The 20,962-nt window shown below is 39.1% G+C and overlaps 1 protein-coding gene across 1 annotated transcript in view; it reads right to left on the reverse strand.

Annotated features, from left to right (window-relative positions):
• Positions 1–20,962, reverse strand: part of Lrpprc (leucine rich pentatricopeptide repeat containing) — a 79,952-nt gene that overhangs the window by 19,844 nt on the left and 39,146 nt on the right. Inside the window, exons 24-28 of the mRNA XM_055619048.1 lie at positions 13,895–14,019; positions 13,341–13,447; positions 4,318–4,386; positions 3,522–3,612; positions 44–186 (exon numbers count right to left, since the gene is read on the reverse strand). Of these exons, the coding sequence (XP_055475023.1) occupies positions 44–186; positions 3,522–3,612; positions 4,318–4,386; positions 13,341–13,447; positions 13,895–14,019 (535 nt within the window). The remainder of the gene's footprint in view (positions 1–43; positions 187–3,521; positions 3,613–4,317; positions 4,387–13,340; positions 13,448–13,894; positions 14,020–20,962) is intronic.

Genomic DNA, 20,962 nt, shown 5'->3' on the forward strand with positions numbered 1-20,962 from the left:
TAGAAATACACCGCAACAAAAATCTGTTAGTTAGGCAGATTACCTCAGGTACTTCGAAGGGAACTTCCTGGTTGCTGGTTTTCAGTATCTCCGCTAACAGTTGCAATGTCCTTTCACGAGGGATAATGTTTTCTTCTTGCATTTTATTCCAGACAGCATCAGCTTTTTGCCAGTCACCGTTCAATTCTGTAGAATTTGATTAATCAAACTCAATGACTATGTTAAGCAGAACTGGTAAAGGTTTAGAACATTTTTACTTTATGTTCACGCAGGCATTATTCCAAATGCTGTTGTCATGGAGAGGAAACATTAGTAACTATAGCCCAGGTGTGAAGAGACTTTTCTGTACATCTAATTATGAGCCACAGAAACTTCCTCTGTCAAACAAACAAAAATAAGAACAAACCGTCCCAAGGATTTTATCCAACGCTTTCAAAATCATGTTGATAAAAAAGTTTGTTTTTAAAGTAACTGAGAGTGAAGATCAAAATTAGAAATAAGTAACACATACTCTCTTCAGTGTTTGCAGAGGTGATAAATTCATGTGTACTGCCTTGTGAACTGCACCGACGGTTCTAAAATGGCTCAGGGTTCTGATGCCTGGCCTTTTCCTTGCAAAGTGACAGATTCCCAGATACTTTGACTTGGGAGAGGAGACAGGACTGTGTGCGCCTCACCTGCTACCTGAAGGATGGCTCTCTGTGTCTCAGAGCGCTTCACAATTCTTATGGCAACAGATAACACTGCTGACTACATCGTAGGAAGGCAAGAAACCTCTTGGAAAGGAAACAGATTCCTTTGTATTAATAATCTAATTACTTTCATGTTGTGATATCCACTTTTCACAAATAACAAGAACTTAGGGTTATCCTGCTTTATATGTCCTTTGTTTTAATTTGCAAATTAAGGAACATTTCAGGGAGATGAGCTAGAGCACAACCATCTCAGAAAACATGACTATTTCTATTTCTCAGCACTCTAGAGGGAAGGGATCACTTCTAAAGTACATGGGGTCTCCCTAATTTTGTCTCTCCAAATTATTCCCTCAAAACAAACAAACAAACAAACCCCAAGTTTTCTGACAACTAATGACTTTTGGAAACTTTAAAGAACAAAAAAGTGAGTCATAGTCACACTCAATTAGAAATCAGCAATTTAAAAAAAAGATAAAAGGTGAGCAGGACAATTTTCCTACATCATACCCAGGCTGCAACCCCCACTTTTAAGTAGTGGAAATGAACCTAAAGTTCAGAGTGATTTTCTAGAATACATACTTGATAATGAAGTAAATCTAAATAACATAAACCTTATACTTACAATAGTCTTCTTCTGGGGGGGGGGGGCTGAGACTCTATCAAATGAAGACCTTAAGTCTGAGGCAGGATCATGCAGCAGCCTGAGCCCCGGGTATGTGAGATGACACACAAGCTAAAGGGAAGAGGCTACTGCTGGCCAAAGACTGGATATTTTAAAATCATGAATTCACTAAGAAAAAAATTATCAATTTTGGAAGTTTCAAAATCTTACTAATTATGAAGAAAATGTATTTGTGTTTTTTAATGAATTTATTTCATATCATTAGTTAAAAAAAGAAAAAGCCACAGACTATAGGATACTCAATGTAGAATTCAAGGCAATCAAGGCAGAATGCAGTCAAAACAGTAAGTGAATGGGGATTACTAAAACAGACAGCTGCCAGTGATATTTCTAGGCAGAGAATCTGTACATGGGAACACACCCTGACATATTCACACTTGGCTAGCAAACTACTATGCCAGGTGAATCTTTAGTACTTAGAATATATCCACTTTGCTAGTGTAATAAATAAGGAAGAGGGAAAAGCCACACAACATAAAATGCCAATGCCTATATGTACTGGAGGGGGAAAAAAACCATAAATAACTTGAAGTAGAATAAAATACTAGGGCTGTAAAAATACAAAAGCTACAACTAAGGAACGTTTAATGCAAAATAAGAAATCAAAGGCAACTCTTTTAGGACAGAGCAATGTGTGTGCACAAATGATCAATGAATGTCTGCTTTTTATATATGAAGGCAGTGAGGTCTGGGTTTGGTGGAGCATCTCTGATCCCAGTACTCAAGAGGCAGAGCTGATCAAGGCCAATCTACTCTATACATGGAGTTCCAGGGAAACCAAGATTACAAGTTGAGACTTGCTTCAATACAACAACAAAATAAAGACAAAAACACCACACACAATTGAAATATCTTTAAGAAAATCTTTGAAATGGTGACAATGACATTAAGGAAGCTTCCACTGAAAATATGTTCAAAAAGACAAAATCATTCATTTATTCACTATTTGATGATGTAAAACTGACATCATAAAAACAGATAAAATGATCTCTAAAGCAAAAAGGAAAACACCACTGACTACTCTAAAGTGTTATTTCCCTTCATGTAGATGTGTAAGATGCCATACAGACTAGAGCATTATTTAGCTATAAAAAACAAAATTCCCATCACTCTTCAACCTTAACATAAAAACCAGGAATCCAGTCAAATAGAAATTAAGGGTGTGAATCAAGATATGGGCACATGGAAAACTAAAGTCTATTCACAGAAACAGGGACTGATAAAAATAGATTCTAGGCTATCTAACCAGTTTATTAGTACTTATAGGCGATTAAAATGAAGAAAAAGATTGGAATACACACTTGATTTTAAAAATGTACTATAAAAGTTTTTACGCAGACGGGCATGCTTCTACAAAGAGCCACACCTGTGAGTACGTTCACAGTTAGCTATTACAGGAGTGACTGAGAAAGCTACCTCAGGACTTACGTAACACATAAGAGAAAAGAAAAGACAGAGCTTCTCAAAAGATCCTACTAATACTACATTCTACGGCCTTGAGTTCTTCTGTACTAAATTAGCTTAAAAGATTTAGAAAGCATTTCTTTGTGTTCAATATGAGCATTTAATGAGTTTAGCAAGGGGAAGGTGGCTTTACAGACAGAAAGGAAGCACACACAAAACCAAGCCAAGCAAAAGAAAACAAAATGCAGAGCCGCCATTTCTTTCTTTTTTTTTTTTTTTTAAAGAAATCTTTTTTATTTAATTGTTTCGTTGTAGTTTTTCTTCTTTTAGCTATGTACACCTGCATGCCAGAAGAGAACATTCGATCACATTATAGATTGTTGTGAGCCACCATGTGGTTTCTGGGGATTGAACTCAGGACCTCTGGAAGAGTAGGCAGTGCTCTTAACCTCTGAGCCATCTCTCCAGCCCCGCAAAGCCACCATTTCAAACATCCTCTGTGAAGGCTAAAGCAGACGTCAACTAGGCGATGTCAGACTGGCTACCTGTTTGAGGAGCTGTCAATTTTCCTTCTCTCACTCTCATCTATCTCTCTCTGTGTGTCCGTCTTTCTCTTATTTCTTGGGAGGTAAAACAAATAATTCACGTTGCTTGGTAACATGGACCACCAGTTTGAGTGACTTCATTTTGGTTTGGCCTCTGCAGATAGGAGTGCCAACAGGTGGAGCACCATCACTTACTGTGTAGCTTTAGTAAGTTGTAGTACATCTGGTCTCTATCACACTCAAACAGCTTCTGGGTCAGCGCCACTAACTTTTCAAGAGTTTCAACCTTAAAAAGATAACAGACAAATTTACACTGTGTATGTAGAAAGTACACTGTACAGTAACACAAGCAGTGCAGTGACCCTTTGAGTGAGTGTCACCCATTTGATAGGTTAACTTTAGCAAAAGACTAAGGGCCAGGCACAGCAGCAGGGGTGTACCTACTAATCCCACACAGCTGTGCACTGACTAGTAGGAAAAAAACCAAACCATTATGTTGTGACTATTCTACCACAGCAATGAGACTTTAAAGCTTAAAGAACCCTCGAAATGAAAAGAACACAGCACGAGTAATTTAAGTTAGAATAACCTTCAAAGAGCATCTTGATGACATAGAGAATCTGAGGCAGAGAACAGCAGGGAGCACACAGGTGACAACCCTGACAGGGTGCTGCCTTGGCCAAGGGCTTTGCCTCTGTGTGATGCAAACACAGATGTAGTGAGCCTGGAGAGACAAGGCCCCTGCTCCCGCCACCACACACTGCCAGCTTGCTCACACCAGTAGAAGAAGGCAGGTGAAAATCTCCAGGGCCCGGACCGACCACTCTTAGGACTTCTCATGTACCCAGGAACACTAAATACACTGCTGTTTATCTGGAGAAGCACTGAGGGTACACTGCCCACAAGAAGCTCTTGCAAACCCCCCAATGTCTGTAATACTAACTCATTCCCAAGTGCTAAGTGCTTCAGATATCAGAAATCAAATACCAACCTGATTACTGGCAATGCACCTATCACAAAACCACTGAAGTCTTGCAGGCCGAGCTCTAATGCCTGGGGTCTATAAACAGAACCAGAACATAACACATAAGACTCGGCTTACTTCTCCCTTGATAGTATATGCCTTCTAATGAATTTGCTGCCACACATGTGCTAGAAGAAACTTATAACATGACCCCACAGTTATTACAGACCTCTAATGAGGATAGATCCAAGCATACAATTGAACCCATATTCAACCCTTGTCTAGAAGATTTAGTTATTCCCAGATACTGCTTCCTAGCAATATTCAGTCTGTAATTTTTGTTGGTTTGTTTTGCTATTGTAGATTAAACCCATGGCCTTGCATATCATTCCAAAAGTCTTTAAATAATAAAATGATCACATCTGATTTAGCTCAGAAAGAAGTAATTAACTAAAGCAACCCAAGAATATGTAAAGATAAACTTATGCATGCTCACCCCCACAACACAGTGATCTAGTACCCTCCCATTTACTTCAACATCCCAACAGATTCAGTAGATAAAACTTAATTTGCTATGTAGAATTATAAATAATCTTAATAAAAAAAACGAGTAGCTTCCAATTTTAGAAGAAACATCCTTTGATTAAAAGTACTCTACCAATCACTAGATGTGCTGCCTCCTATCTAAAATTAGCTAAGTACTTCATGTTAACTCAGTCTTGGTTTACTTCAATACTTGAGATGTATGTTAGTTATATGCTCAATTAAAAAGTCTGAAGGTTTAGTCAATAACTCTGGCTTCAAACACATATTTCACAATGTTGGATAATGGGAGTAAAAGACAAACCATTTCAACATAATTCCAAGGATTTGTACCTGTAATGACAGCATCTGCATCATCTGTAAGAGGGTTTCACCACGGAACACTACATTTCAATCACAGTGTCCAGATAAGACAACTCCATACTCATCTGCCCTGGCTGCATGCCACCCTAGATGTGCCTGTCCTCTGCACTGTTGCTGATGAAGCCAGGTGTCCCTAGAAGGCCATTGCTTATTTATAAAGCCCAGGAAGGAGTACTGGTATTTTCAGAGATAGGGTCCTGACCTGATTGACCTCCACTCCTAGACTCAAGCGATCCTCCTACTTCAGCCTCTCCTGCCGGTGGACTACAGGAGCGCCCCACCACACTCTGTGTCCCAGTAGTTCTAGTTAAGAACAAACACACTGCACAATGTTAATGAAGAGCTTATGCAGAAAATACCATCTTGTAGCTTGGGTCACAAGACAGAAAACTGGTAGAGTTTAAGTTGTGTACCCTAAGTATTCCACGGTATAAAGTCAAATGTTGAATAAAGTGAACACTAAAACACACTTTTAAATATTAACCTCAACATCTAGACATGGACTGTATTCAAGGATTCCCTCATATCTGCATTGCCACATCCATCATAATGGATATGAAATTAACATCAACGTATATAGAAAGCCCTTGAAATAGAACAAACAATCCTCTTTAGAACATGGCAAAATGCAAGAGCTACATTCACTTACAACTCCAATGTTATTACTGATCCAAATCCAAAAGATCTGAACAACGCAAGTTCACGCTAACTCTTCCTGTTCAGGGCTGATTAATCCTTGTGGCTGGCAGGACAGCTGACTTATATGCTACATCTCCGTGTTTCATTTTGAAATTGAGAACTGTTTTCATATATAAATCTCAATCATCAAAAGAACATCTAGGTCAGATTAACTAAATCTCCTAGGCTGCTGGAACAGCCAACGCTTCTGGCTTACCTCTGAGCATCTTACTGAATTTTAAACACTGCAGTTGAAAGCAGCAATAAAAAAATGTAATAGAAACATGGAAAGAACTGAATCCTGACTGGGACGTTAAATATAACATCAAAGGCCAGCTAATGCACATTAAAATAACGAGGTAACCTCTAGTTCTTCCTGATTTTTCTTACACATTTATTTAATGTGTAAGCGGCAAGGCAAAATAGTCATTCTGATAGAAAGCCTACAATGTTTGTTTCTACCAAGTTACTGCCCTGCACAGCACAGCGCTCTGCGGGTCCATGCAACACTGGGCTCACCTGCACAGACAGAAAGCTAAACACAATACCTTCATTATTCAATAATGTCATTACTTTACTCAACGGGCGCAACAAACATCTATGCATGTTAATAAAGATAAATATAAAATCATTTTCAAGTGAAAGGACAGGATAATTTTTTTCTACTGTGTTTCAACCTTTACTTCATTTGAACTTAAATTAGACTGAGACGGTAAATTTGGATTTTGATTGCCAATACCAACGGAATGGCAAAAGAAAACTGACATCAGTAAAGCACACTCCAGAGTCAACCCCGCTAGCTAGTCTAACAGAAAGCAAAGTGCTATATACAGGGCTCCGCAAAGCCAGCTCATCCCGATCCCTGCAGCTAGGACAGACACGGGAGGACAGTGGTGCCACGGCACTCAGCGAGCCTTATAGCCTTTGTCCCTTCCTCTAAAATCTTCAGATTCACACTTAAAGAGCAGCTCAAACGAACAATTTCCTATAACCCACAGGAAATGGAAACTGTCCCAATTTCAAACTTTATGGCTGCCACTACCTGCCCTTAAAACCTATATTCTGACCCTCAATTTCTTTGTTTCTTGGAGCTGTTTTGTGAGCTTCATGTGCAGATGTACATGACGACCACTCAAGTGTGGTGACACTGTCTAGCTGGTGATGCAGGCCTGAGTCCTGGGGAAAGAGGTCAGAGCACTCATCTCTGACAGGACCGCTGCAGCTCTTGCCCCCTGGCCAAGCGGTGAGTGACTACTGGACCACCTAGAAGGCTAAGGAGGAGGCCACCTGGCAGGCTTCTTCACAAAACCCTTCCAAGCTGTGCAAAATTTCATACTCTTATTTAACTTTTTCCACTTGTATATGTCATCTCCCCTGGACTTAATTTCCAGTCTTGAAATAAAGTAGATTAGATAAAGCACATTTTATGCTCTGTAATTATGACTGTGCTGGAAGGTAAGTACTTAAACTGTAACTTTAAGAAATTAGGGAACCTTTTTCTCTCTTTACAGAGAATACCATCTTCTTTGATCAAAATTTCTAAAAATGAATGTTAGGCTAAAACTTGGAAGACCTGGTTTCTACTTAAATCTCTAATATGATGAACCACAAGGGGGAGAGCGGTTGTGTTCACCTGTATAAACATTTCTGTCTTGATTAACTGACTGCCAAGAAACCACCTGAAGAAAATGGTATAAAACTGAAAATGCCCTTGAATGTGAATGCCAATGACAATTCAAGCCAAGGAGCAAAAATTTTTCTCGAGGGAGAAACAAATCAATTGTATTTCATTTATACAATGAAACAATATGATCCTTAAAGTGCTTAGAGAAGCCTCTAACGAATTTCATATAGGGAAATGAAGCAGTAGTTGATTACAGTGCAGTACTAAGTAGGATATATAAACTCATTAATTCTAATTATACATAACCAAAATAAATGGCCACAAAGGCCACAGACATGACTAGATGAGTAAATATTCAAATTGAGTCTTTATACTTGACATATTTTAAAAATAAGACCCTGTAATTTTTTGCTGTTGCTGTTGTTTGTTTTTTAAAACAGGGTTTCTCTGTGTTGCCTTGGCTGTCCTGGACTCAGTTTGTAGACCTAGCTGGCCTCAAACTCACAGAGTTCCACCTGCCTCTGCCTTCCCAGTGCTGGGATTAAAGTCATACACCACCTCACAAGACCTGTAATTTCTACTTGGCTCTACATATGGGGCGGGGTGGGAGTACAACTGATAAGTAGAGCAAGGAACAGAGTACACTTCACTGACTTCACTTCCTGACATAACCAAGTAAGCTGTGACATGTTCTCAATGGTACAGGCCATTCCAGAATGTACCGTAAGAATGGCGGAAGTGAGGGTGGGGACATCTCTGTGACAAGCTGGAGACCTAAGTCAGGGTAGGCTCCTGGCAGGATATGAGGGGGAGTTAAGCAGAGACCACAGAGACTGAAGAGGACATCCTGTAACTAGACTAGTCTTCTTGAGGGGATGCCCAACTGATGCCTGGCCCAACCAAAGACCCACCCTATTGGAAAGTGACAACTGGACACTATGAAGGAAACTCAGCTAAACTTGCAGACAGGAGCCTGACAAGAGTTGTCCTCTGAGAGCCTCTACCCAGCAGGGCCTCAAAACAGATACTGAGACTCACAGCCAAACATTGGTCAATGCATAGGGCATCTTAGGGAATAGTAGGAGGAAAGAGAAAAGGACCTGGAAGTGACAGGAGCTCTGTAAGAAAAACAAAAGGCCCAACTAACCAGGGCCCAGAGGGGTTTGCTGAGACTGCATCAACAAAGCACATGCATGAACTGGACCTAGGACCTCTACAAAGATGTAGCAGATAGTCAGCTTAGGCTTCAAGTGGGTCCTCTGGTAAGGGAAGTGGGGACTGCATCGGACATGGACTCGCTTGATGGCTTTTAGATCACTTTCCTCTGGCGGGACTGCCTTGATAGGGCACAGGAAAGAGGACACGTTTAATTTTGATGCAACTTGATGACATGGGGCGGATGGGGAAGGGAGCGCCCCTTTTCTGAGGGAGAGAGGGTGGGGCTGGGAGGGGAGGAGGAAAGGGGCTACAAGGATGTAAAATGAATCAAACAATAAATGAGAAAAAAAAATACAAAAAAAAAAAAAACCCACAAGAACAGTGGAAGTGGAGTCTATAGAGGATGAGTTGGTAAAGGGAAAAGAGTTCAGCACAGGGAAGATGCTACAGAGAACAAACTGACACTGAGTAAGTGCTGAACAAGCATGGACATCCTAGGTAACATACTGCTCATGTTATTTATTTAGTAAATGTTCTGAGAGGCACAGCCAAGAAGTAAGCATGGACGGCTTCCTCGGGACCTTTGTACTGTCGGTCTCCTTGACCTGGAATAATTTTACGTTGCCAGCTCCCAATTCACCATTTAGTCCTCCCCGCAGACACCAACAGTCCCTTAGAAATACCTAGTCTACAGTAGCTCTTTGCTACAGCACTCTCCCTGACAGCAACACATTTTCAAAGGGTCCATCTCAATGATGACACTGTAAGACATAACCAATATTTGTTAAGGAAGGAAGCTGCTTAGATGCTAGCAATCACCTTAGCAGGAGGTTTCAGATGACAGCCAAGGCACGTGTACCACTCATGGGAGGAGATGCTGTATTGCACAGGAGTCAGCCTCCATTAAGTCACCTGATCTACTGTTAACTGAGGTCATTACCCTGAGTATTACCATAAAAAAATCTCCATGCCCACGACCCCAAGATCCTTATTAATCTCAATAGCCCACCCGCCAACCTACCTAGAATCCCTGTGTGCAGCCAGAATCTGTTACACTTGGAATTTACAGCTCCATCTCCTTACTCTGTCCCCGAGGGTCTCTAACAGCTGGAAGCAATCTATCCTGCTAAAGCTTCTCAGGCCTCTGTCTGCTTCCTAATGCTACGAAGCTCATCAATGCCTAAATGCCACTACTTCCTCCACACCTATTCCCCCTGAAAACCTATTCCCTATGGGGCAGGGATGCCTCTTCCAAAATACTCACCCCTGTTCCCCAAATACATTCCTCAAGTCAGTCAACACTTTCCTGTTATAGACAAAAATCACCCTTCACACCAATCTGCTGTTCAAGGAGTCTTACTTCAGCTCCTAAAGACTCATACTATTTAACTTCATTGTTTTCTCATTCTTTTTCCACTTGAAGAAAACAATTTTCAGAAACTAGTCACTGTAGAAATTCAGAAAATATCTAAGATATTTTTAAAATCCAGCTATAATTCAACCTCCTATAAACATCTATGTATAGAAATATAACACAAGTCTATGTTAAAATACTCCATAGCACATAGCATATGGATCCACACTGGCAAATTTTAAAAACAAAACAGGCCACGTTATTTATAAATTCAATACTTATACCTCTTGTCACTTGAAAATTTTAGGTCTTTAACTTTAATAACAAAGTTACAAATCCTTACCAAAACTTAACCTCCATTAGCCACAAAACAATTAACAAAACCAAAACAAACTTGTCATTCAGTTTCATCACTAAGATAGACCTTTAATAAATATTCTCACATATCACACACCCTACTGTCCCCTCTTGCCCTGACCATTGCCATGGTTCTACTGAGTTATTTTTTACTTTTCTCTGTGTGTGCATGCTTGTTATGTGTGGAGGCCAGAGGCTGACTGTAGAGAAATTTTAATTCAGAACATGGCTGTTCTGGCAAGAGAGCACATTCAAAAGAACTTCTAGGTCTATAGGTCTGTGTGATTCGGCTGGAATACAAACACGCCTTTAATCCAGGAGGCAGAGGCAAGCAGATCTGAGTTCAAGGCCAGCCTGGTATAGAGTAAGTTTCAGGTTAAAAAAACAAACAAACAAACAAAAAACTCAGGTTCAGGTGTGGTGGTACACACCTTTAATCTCCCAAAAAAAAATCAAGGTAAATTTTTTTTCTGTAGAAGGAAGCACCCATGTTTGAAAATGATGTTTAACTGAGTGGCAGGAAAAGTGATGAAACAGAAAAGGATTTGGCAGAATAGAATTCGCCCAACTCTCACGAGAGGAAAGGGAAGCTACATAAGAGAGCAACACAGAGAATGAGGGAAGAGAGGAGGCAGTTTTACTTTGAAGGTTTTACAGAGAAAGGTTGAATGAGAGAACAAGCGAGATACAGAGGAAGACAGAATAAACCAGAGAATGAGAAGGAGCCAGAAGATTAGGAAGGATTGCTGAAGTTAGCTGGAGGGTAAGCAGAGCAATTCAGGGACCAAGAGAAAAAGCCAGATAGAATTAGTTGGGAGAGGAGCTTGAGCCAGAAGAGATGAGTTGGCCCAGCCAATCCAGAGCTCAGTAAAAACAAGAAAGTGTGAACATACTAAGCAGTAAGTCTCAGAGGCAGAAAACATTCCAGGGAAACAGACAGTTAGCCTCCGGAACAACAACTGAAACAGGTGAATAAAGTTCCTTCCATAGTTGACTCCAGAGGCCACCTCATTTCCTGAGACCATGTCTGCCCCTGAACCTGGAGTTCACTGATTAGCTAGCCTGGCTGGCCAGCAGCCCCCAGGAATTCTCCTGCCTCAGCCTTCTAATGCTGGGATTACAGGCAAATGTTGCTATACCAGGCTTTTTACCTGGGTGCTGGGATGCAAGGAAAGCGCTTATCCACTGAGCCAGTCCTCAACCCCTCCACACAATTCTTTATCCACTGAACAATTTTATATACACATCCACTGTTGTTTTTTTTTTTTTTTTAAACAGTCATTCCTACCTGATCCATATGGGCGAAGTTCTAAAGTATTAAAAAACAGTCTTGCCTATTTATGTGACATTTCTGTACCTCATATTAAGCTTCACAATGAAATTATGTACAATAAAGGGGACAAAAAAATCCCTACCTTTGAGGGGCAAAGAGAATTAATATTATTGATCACTCACCATAATCCAAAAACTACACAAGCTGCTTTACACACATTATGTGATTGAGTCTTAAAAGACAGTCATTACATTCCCTCTTATAGATAAAGCAGCTTAGGAAAGTTTAATAGATGCCAAAGGAAACTCACTCTCATGCCTCAGGCATTTTCTGTCGGGTTCTGCCCACACTGCAGAGCAAGGGGCACAGACTGTTTGCAGTCACACCGCACACGATACCACGCACACACTGAGCCATACTCGCAGGGACACCCTGCCACACAGACAGAACAGTAGACCCAGAAGGCAGACAGGGCTTTCACCTTCAGATCTACCGACACCATTTTCTAGACAATACAAATTAACCATTTGAGTTTAGAAGCACCGTCTAAGACCAGTGTATGCGGACAGACAAGACAGAGAAACCGAAGAAAGCTCTGAGTTTATTTCACAATCTCCTCTCCTACATTTTTCTCGTCTTTAAGAACATTTGAAGATACAAGCCTGGCATGAAAGCCCATGCTTTTAATCCCACTAATTGGGAGGCAGAGGCAGCCTGGTCTACAAATCGAGTTCCAAGAGCCAGACCTATATAGTGAGACCCTGTCATGAAAAAACAGACAAAATTGAAATAGACCGATTACTTCTGGGTCCCTCACCTACATCTTCAGTTCCATGACCAGGGGACCAACAGCCAACCTGGGACCCTGTACACTTTTAGAAAAAGAAAGGGGTCCAGGAAAACATGACTTGCAGCAATGTGATTTCTTAGGTGTTCATAAAGCAGTGGTTTCAATAACAGGCCGTCAGTCTTCTTACTGCACCATGTCTACTTTCTGTGGACTGTTTTCTTACTAGACATAGGACTGTTTGATAATGAAATTAATCACCATGTGGACAGACTTACATTAGCCTTTCCTTATCAACTCCAGTAAGAAAAAACTCAGTAAAGCCTAGATAAAATATACTAATCCTAAAGAGGCCAGGTTTGCCACCTAGTCCCTGTAAGCTGCTTACCATAGTGGGGACAAAAAAAAAAAAAAAAAAAAAAAAAAAACATAAATAAGGAAGAAAGAAAATTTAAATTAAATGCCAAATCATTGCAGAAAGCACTTGTTTGGCTGATTAACTTGTAGACAAGCATTATAAATAAATCTGAGCTTGGTCTGCAGTAAATTGAATTTTACTGCTTTTAAGAACAAAGAATTCTTTGGCAAAGAGGATTAGCAACTTTACACCCAGGAATACCAGTTTAATTTAATTGTTTCACAATTCAAGATTTAATATGCAAATATCATTTTGATATATAACAGTGAAGTCAGCAAAGTGAGGAAACAAATTCCATATACAAGCACACTGCCTTTTCTGAACTGTAATTATATACAACAACGCTGGCCGGGCCACCCTCCTCCCATTGTTATTGGGATTGAATTCTATTAACATGAATCAGAACAAGGATAATTAAAGGTTAAAAAATTTAAATGTATTCTAATTAAGAGTCTAAATAGCTGTACATTAAAATGGCAAAGTTAAAAATCATACCTCAATGATCTTCTTGGCCTCTTTGTAATTTCCTGTCTGCAGGAAGGCAAAGAAGAGGTCATACAGCATTGTCATCTCACCTTGTTCTTGGCTCACAAAATCCATTGCTAGACAGCAGAGGAGGGGAAACACATAGGTCAGAAGGGAAACATAAGAAGGTAGTATCATGAATTCTAGATAAATAAAAAAAGAACAAATATGGAGACTATTAAGATTGTAGCTTTATCTAATTTACAGTCATAGTCCTTGTCTGATAGCACATATTGACGGCATACTGAAGATTAGCTCTAAAGAGAATCAGTGAGGGTAAGATTAAAAATTACACATTCACAAAAGCAGATCACCAACAAGTAAACTGCATATGAAATAACAGAGGGACAAAATACCCAATGGAACAGATACTGAAAACCAGAGGGTTTCTCTATTTAGAATCACTTCCTTTCAGAAGTATAACAGTTTCTCTGGAGCTGTTTGTCTGCTCTTATATTTTCCTTTCCCATCTCTATATTTAGATTAAAGATGCAAGAAAGAAAAGATATTTGACAATTACTAACCTTTCTGGATTAAATCAGTTCTGCCTTTCTCTATTAGCTTACATAAGACATCATGCATCCTGGGTAATACTTTATATTTTTCCTGGCAGGCAATGCTGGCTTCAAGAGCAGCAGGTAAATCATCCCTTGGAAAAATAAGTTGACAATGAGGAAAAGGCATCAAATTCAGTTTAGGCTCCAGAAACAATGTAGACATATATATATAATGAGCAAAGAAACTTGTCAACAACTGAACTTTTCCTGCTTTATCTTTATTACTTTGTTTCCTAAACAGTTTTCTTACCCTGGGGGGAGGGCGTTGAAGAGGACAAAGGCATTCTCTGATTTTGTTACATATACAATCTGACTGTATACTAAATTGGTATCAGGCTGTCATTTTAAAAGGAAGGACTGGTGTCACATCTTCTCCCCCACTACTGTAGGTTCCGCTGTGACTGTCCACAGCTTCAGACTGGGAAGCTGTGTTCAGCTCTTAGCCATATGCAGGCACTTAGCATTAGTATTTTTCATCCCACAGCCTTACTGGGTGAGTAGGAAGTGGCCCCAGGTTTCAGATATACAAAAATACTTCCTCCTCAGATTAGGATATACTTATTGATCAGTGGACATACAACTCTAAACTTTTTGTCTTTAGAAGGCAAACTTGAAAAAACCACTTCATTTTAAGTCATGGCGCCTTTTTCAAGGTAGTACTTAAAGAAAGGGTATTTCATTAAGTCAAAGCTTCTTAAGAATGTTGAAAGATATTTTCGTGGGCCTTCAAAAGTACCTTTTCTCTTTGAAAGGACAATGTGAAGAGCCCTGGAAGAGCCATAGAGGTATCAGATACAATTCTGGCGGTCAGTGGCCCCCACACCTTTTTTAAGAGACAGCTAATGAGGGCTCTAGACTCATGGCTTTGCCTGAAGCATACGCATGCAGAGGCACTGGAGGCAGGCTTGGGGCCTCGTGCTCTCAGTCCAAGCACCATATACTGCGGTGTGGCACTACCACCGCTCCCAAGCCATCATTTGTTATAAGAGACCACACATTAAAAAAGAGAGAGCAAGAGGGCATGGGGCCGGAAAGATGTCTCAGCACCTCTTCCAGGGAACCCACGTTCAGTCCCCAGCACTCTGTGAAGATCACAGCTGTCTGCGACCTCAGTTCCAGGCGACCTGACACCCTCACACAAACATACACACAGACAAAACACACACATAAAATTTTTTTAAAATTATAAAAAAAAAACAAAAATAGTATTTGTCGGGCTTGGTGATACATGCCTGTAATCTCAGCACTCTGGGAGGTGAATCTCTGTGAGTTCGAGGCCAGCTGGGTCTACAAAGCAAGCCCAGGACAATCAAGGCTACACAGAAAAATCCCATTTTGAAAAACCAATAATTATAATAATAATGATAATATTTAAAAAGAAAACACAAGAAATTATTTTTAAAGCACAGTTCAAGATACAGACAAAAAGTATACTTGGTGACAATCAGAGACACCCCTTCTGGAGATCGTATTCTCTTACACATGCCAACAGTTCACAGAAGACCACCTTTTATAAACTACTACTAAAAGCCTTACACTTTGTCCGTTATACAAGTGGTAGGTTGCCCTAGATGAGATTACTATTTTATGTAGATTAAGATTTTAAACTGTACTAAGAAAGTAAAGGACACAAAAGTGTTCCCTGTGACGATGCTGACACATAAGAAATGAGCCCTCTGTGAAGGGAAGTCTGCCGTACCCAGCACCAAGTCCTGTTTACAGTGCATCTTCTGGCACCCCACTGAGTCATTTGAATTTTTGTCATTTGGGGTGAAGACTAAATTGCAGGTTAATTTCAAAACCAAAAGTGGATGTTGCAGGCTAGATTACTGTCATATGAAGGAAATGCTATAGTAGCTACCACATATGCTACAGAGCTTCATGTAATCAGTATTTTCCTTTGCTTCACACACAGGCTCAGTTATTGCCTTTCTATAATCCTCCTTCATGGAAAACTAGAACACATTTGTAAAAGGTAAACTAACACATACCACTTTTCTAAATGGCAAGACCTGCTTTTTCAGATCAACTTTCAAACTAGAACAGCAATGTCTCAACTGTATTTCCTCTGCATTAGGTCAAAACTATCAATAAATGAATAATTGTTCTGTCAATCAAAATGACATTCTAATAGTCCTTGGTCTCCAAATATATGCTTCTGAAGATTATACATGTTCAGAACAACAAAAATAAAGAATAGAAATATGGAAATAATTCATACATTTGTTAGTAATTTTGGACACCAATGTTACCATTCCTTAAGCTGTTGACAGAGTAAATCCAATCTACAAAACACTCTCTACAAATTGGATTTAAGTCAGAAATAAAGTAAATGGCAAGCTGGTTCCTTGCTGTCTAGTCTACATGTACCTCTGGGTGGCTGGTGTCACTTAATATATAAAAGTTTACATTCCTCGTGTCTTTTATGCCATCCTGATCTTTTCAGGCGATAGGAGATGAAAACCTGTTCATTCACAGGACTCCAGGTTTTGACCCTCAGCTGAAGAGCGCTGTACCAGGTAGGCTTGAACTCGGGTCCCTCGGGTCCCCAGATGGTTCTAATCTTTGCTGATTAGGGTCACATGTACACTCAACACCACTCGTGTTAGATAGAATGCAGCACTAACAACAGCAACATATTAAAAAAGGAAGAGTAACTTCTTACACAAAATGTATAACGGGACACTGACAAGCAGCACACTGGCAGCTCTGCAACCAACATGTCCTGCACGACTGCTTCAACTGCTGTATCAGACATGACTGGAAACTGTGTTCACAGACATGACTGGAAACTGTGTTCACAGACATGACTGGAAACTGTGTTCACAGACATGACTGGAAACTGTGTTCACAGACAACAGTCCTTTGAACACAATCTTTTAATGTTAAATCTATATTCAAAACTTTCAGTCTGTTATTTCAAGTCTGTTATGTTCCTGGGGTTTTGTATACAATTGTAATGTTTACTCCACAAAAACAATTCCAGCTATTGTTTTTTCACAAACCAGATAACTCACACACATATCTGAACTAGCTTTAAAGACCAGAAATCTCATTATAAAAATACAGATTGAGGGTCCACATAAAATAATTCTCAGACCTAAAACAATGTTAATAAAGAGCAATTAGTTTTGAAAAGCATTATTTTGACTAACACAAACTTAAAAGTGTTATCAAATCATTAGACATAAAGATAAAACTAGAGAATAAAATGATTCTATAATTCTAAATTTTAAGGATACATATATATTCCTAATAGGACACACATCTAGAAATTCCAAAACTTAAAGTCACATTTATTAATCAGAATGTCCCACTCAATATTTAATCTATATTTCATTTTTAAGAAAATGACTATACATGTAAACTATATATTTGCAATAGTGTGCAGAATTTTAAGAAAAGCACTCTGATGCTTACTCACATGGCAAATCTAATGTTCCCCACTATTTTAGTCTTTAATAGGAAATTAAGGTGTGCTATAATAATAACAGAACATACATGAGATCAGGTGCAAGCTGGCTAAACTCATAGCCATAGGAAGCACCTGCCCATCTCAGAAATGTCTCCCTGAGCTACCAGAGACAAGTTCTCCTCACTGAAAGCCCTTCACAATGCTGCCATACATGTGTTCCATACAGCTCTGAACTTCTACAACTGTAACAACTATCCATTCACAGCTTTAGCTTTCAGCTTGATCTCCTCAGACATCTGTAGGAAGTAACTTTCAAATCCAAGGTAGACATATAATTTAAGCAACAAAAAATGACAAATACTGGTTTTTAATTTAAAGTACTTCAACGTTATGTATAAAGTATTAGCGAAGTAGCAATCTCCTGAAGGGCTTACTGACTGACCAGCTCTGGAATCTAAATCACTAGAGACAAGCAGATCAAGGTAGAGGCGGGAGGCATGTAAAACAAACCAACAAACAAAAGCCAAACAACTATATTTAGAATGGAGGCAAGCAGATCAGGAGGAACCATCGCCTTCCCAAAAACGGTTCTGTCAAGAGGACCAGCACCTTCAAAGAGCCAAATAAATGGTTGGGTTTTTTGTTGTTGTTTTCTCCCTGTTCATCATCTATAAATGAGAAATCTTCAAGGAGACTGGTGTTGCAATTACAACTAATCCTCCCAAAAAAATTAACTGTGTTGAAGGCTTTGTAATTTCCCTAGGTACAATTTAGCTGTCACTTACTTTAAAATTTACTCAAACATGCGCTGGGAACAGCACTAACTTCACATGTCAAGTGCTTTCCAGCCAATTGAGTCTAAACTGGAAGTCGGTGTTAAACAACTGAATGATTAGACAAGATAGCTCATTTCCCTGCTCTTTTGTTCAGAGTAAAATGCCACATTTACATTATCAGGCTCAACAGGATTTTCTGACAGAGGGAGGAAAAAAAACCTTACAGCACACTGTCCGTAAGAAGCACATGAAGCCTGTCATTTACCAATCATCCTTCAAAAAGCAATAGCCATGAATGTAACTTAATTACGACCCAATGATCCTTGACGAAGAATCATCTTATCACTGTCCTGTCCCCCCAGGGCAGATGAAACACTTTTGTCCTGTGGCACTTGATGATGCTAAATTCTTAATTGCAATAATGGAGTAAAAGAGCCAAGCCTCCTTAATTTCCTTTCAACATATAAAGAGTTTTACTCTGGAAGGCAAGCATTCCCACATATAATAAAAGTATCCAATACAAATGAAGATGCTCAAATTGAAGGGAGTGTTTACCACAGAATAACCAGCATTTTAGGAGTGTGCCTCCCATTTAAGTAACATATAAGTAGCCAGGCAACACTGTTTCAAAATTAAAATTTTTACAAGTTTGTCTTAGGGAAATTGTGACATTTATGAAGAACTCACTATTAATTTAGCAAGAGCTCTGGGAAGAGCAGTGAGACGATCTCTCGGTTACAGCACAAATCAGCACACATACACGAACTCCTTAATGGAGAGCAGAAATGCCAGCGCTTTGATCATCTGTCTCAGATAATTCAGTTAAACAGCCTCAGACGCTTTCCACATGCAACAAAACCAAATGGATCATACGAGGCATCATACGTTTTTATTAATTTCATTTCCCTTACCAGAACATGATGACTACTCAGAAGCTCTTTTAACTCATTTTAACAAGTTCTTTCTCCTTTAATAACAGGACCTCTGTCATCTCCCAAAGTCAATCGGGAATTGAATAAAATAGATAAAATGTACAATAAAACAAAACATTTAAAGGAACATTCTACTGGACTACATAAAGATAAAGGGCTTAAGGACTGTTACAATAAGAAACACACAAAAATGTAGCTCCATTTCTTTTCTGGTCAATGTTAAGTATTACTATGTGGACAGCATAAAAGGAGGTTAGTTTACCGAATTCTTTATAGTTACGTAAACCCATGACTATCTTGGTTTCCCTTGTCAAATGCATATAAACAAAACCCATTATTTCTAAACCCACAAAAGCATTTTTACAGTCTACAAGTAACACAAGGTAACACGGTATCATTTCCTCTCTGTTTTAGCCAAATACTGGAAAAGTCAATTCAAAATAAAAGTCAACAGTATCTTAACAACTTGCCTTAGAACTGAAATATGAAAATGATAACCCCTTTAAAGTCTTTTATAGAGACATGCCGAAAAGATGCTTGTCTTTAAATGAAATAATGGACATCTTTAAAATGACAATCTGAAATTTTTTTCATAATTTTATTCCAAGTTTGAATAAATAAGGCTCACTTTGCAGATGAGCTCATAATCTGCTGAGGCCAATTATGCGATATTACTGAAAAGTCAATGTTATTAAATCAAATCAAACACTTGTAGCCATTTGGGTAGCCTGGTATAGTTAATCCTGGTACTTGTCATGATTCTGAATTAATTAAGCAATCTTCTATCAGTCGGCAAAACATAATTGAATAAAAAAGTTTCAAAGTCAGTATTCTATCCCAGTATTTCCTGTTAAAAATGCTACCAGAGGGTTTTCGGGGAGGGGGGTGACTTAAACATAATGTTTCCTTTGTTTAATTTTTATTATTCTCATAAATCTAAAGCAGTCAACATAATGTTTTTAGTATGATGGATCAAACAGAATACTGTCACGGAGACTGTCCCTGTAAAGACAACAACAACAACAACAACAACAATAATAATAATAAGCAGAACCATAGAAAAACGATTAAAAACCTCACATAAGTAAACACTAAGTATTGGAATACAATGACACCATTTTTAAAAAGGTGCTGACTTAGATTTCCTCAGCCCAGTTGACAAAGACAGCCAAATGTGAGAGCGACAAATGTCTGCCTGTTCTAAACAAGCACAAGCACGGAGCATGCGTGCTCCAGGTTAGCACAGAGCACGCTGTTTTCACTCCCCTTGGTTCAGGAGCCCTCTCTGCAGACCTCTTTTGGAAAACTTTCACGTCTTCTCTGTCTTCAAAGTATTCCTGTTTGTAAGATACTTTTCTGCCATGACCTCGTTTTCTTTGTTAGTTATTTGGTTTTGCCCAGTAGTGTAGGAGGGCCTAATTCTTCTGGGCACTGGGCCCATTTCTTTCAAATCCCTGTATAGAGTTCCACATGCAATTTGCAGAGATGGGCCTTTTAAACAATCAAAAAATTCCACCAGGAAGCATATTAATTATAGGATTTCTATTTAAAGTTGGCTGTGAGTATGAGAACTCAGTAACACAGCAATTGTTTGAATCACTATTTCTTGAAAAGAATGTAACGCTGAGATTGTGAAGGTAAAGATCTGTACAATCTTCTAACTTGGTAACTGTTTATGATTGGAGAGCTAAGCAATTATTTTGGGTATGTGCACGTCCACTACAAATACACATTTCCTAAAAAGAAACTAGTTAGGAGAGAGAGTTTCACTTCTATATTTTATGCCCAACACTATCACTGATTACATACAGTTAGCATATTACCTAATAAAACTAAAACTACCAGAAATTATGAAAGACAGTGAGAACTACAATATAAAGAGCACTTTTCTCTGGCATTGACAGGACAATAC

Source organism: Psammomys obesus, unplaced genomic scaffold (assembly GCF_907164565.1).
Source record: "Psammomys obesus unplaced genomic scaffold, mPsaObe1.curated_primary_1811, whole genome shotgun sequence".
NCBI lineage: Eukaryota > Metazoa > Chordata > Mammalia > Rodentia > Muridae > Psammomys > Psammomys obesus.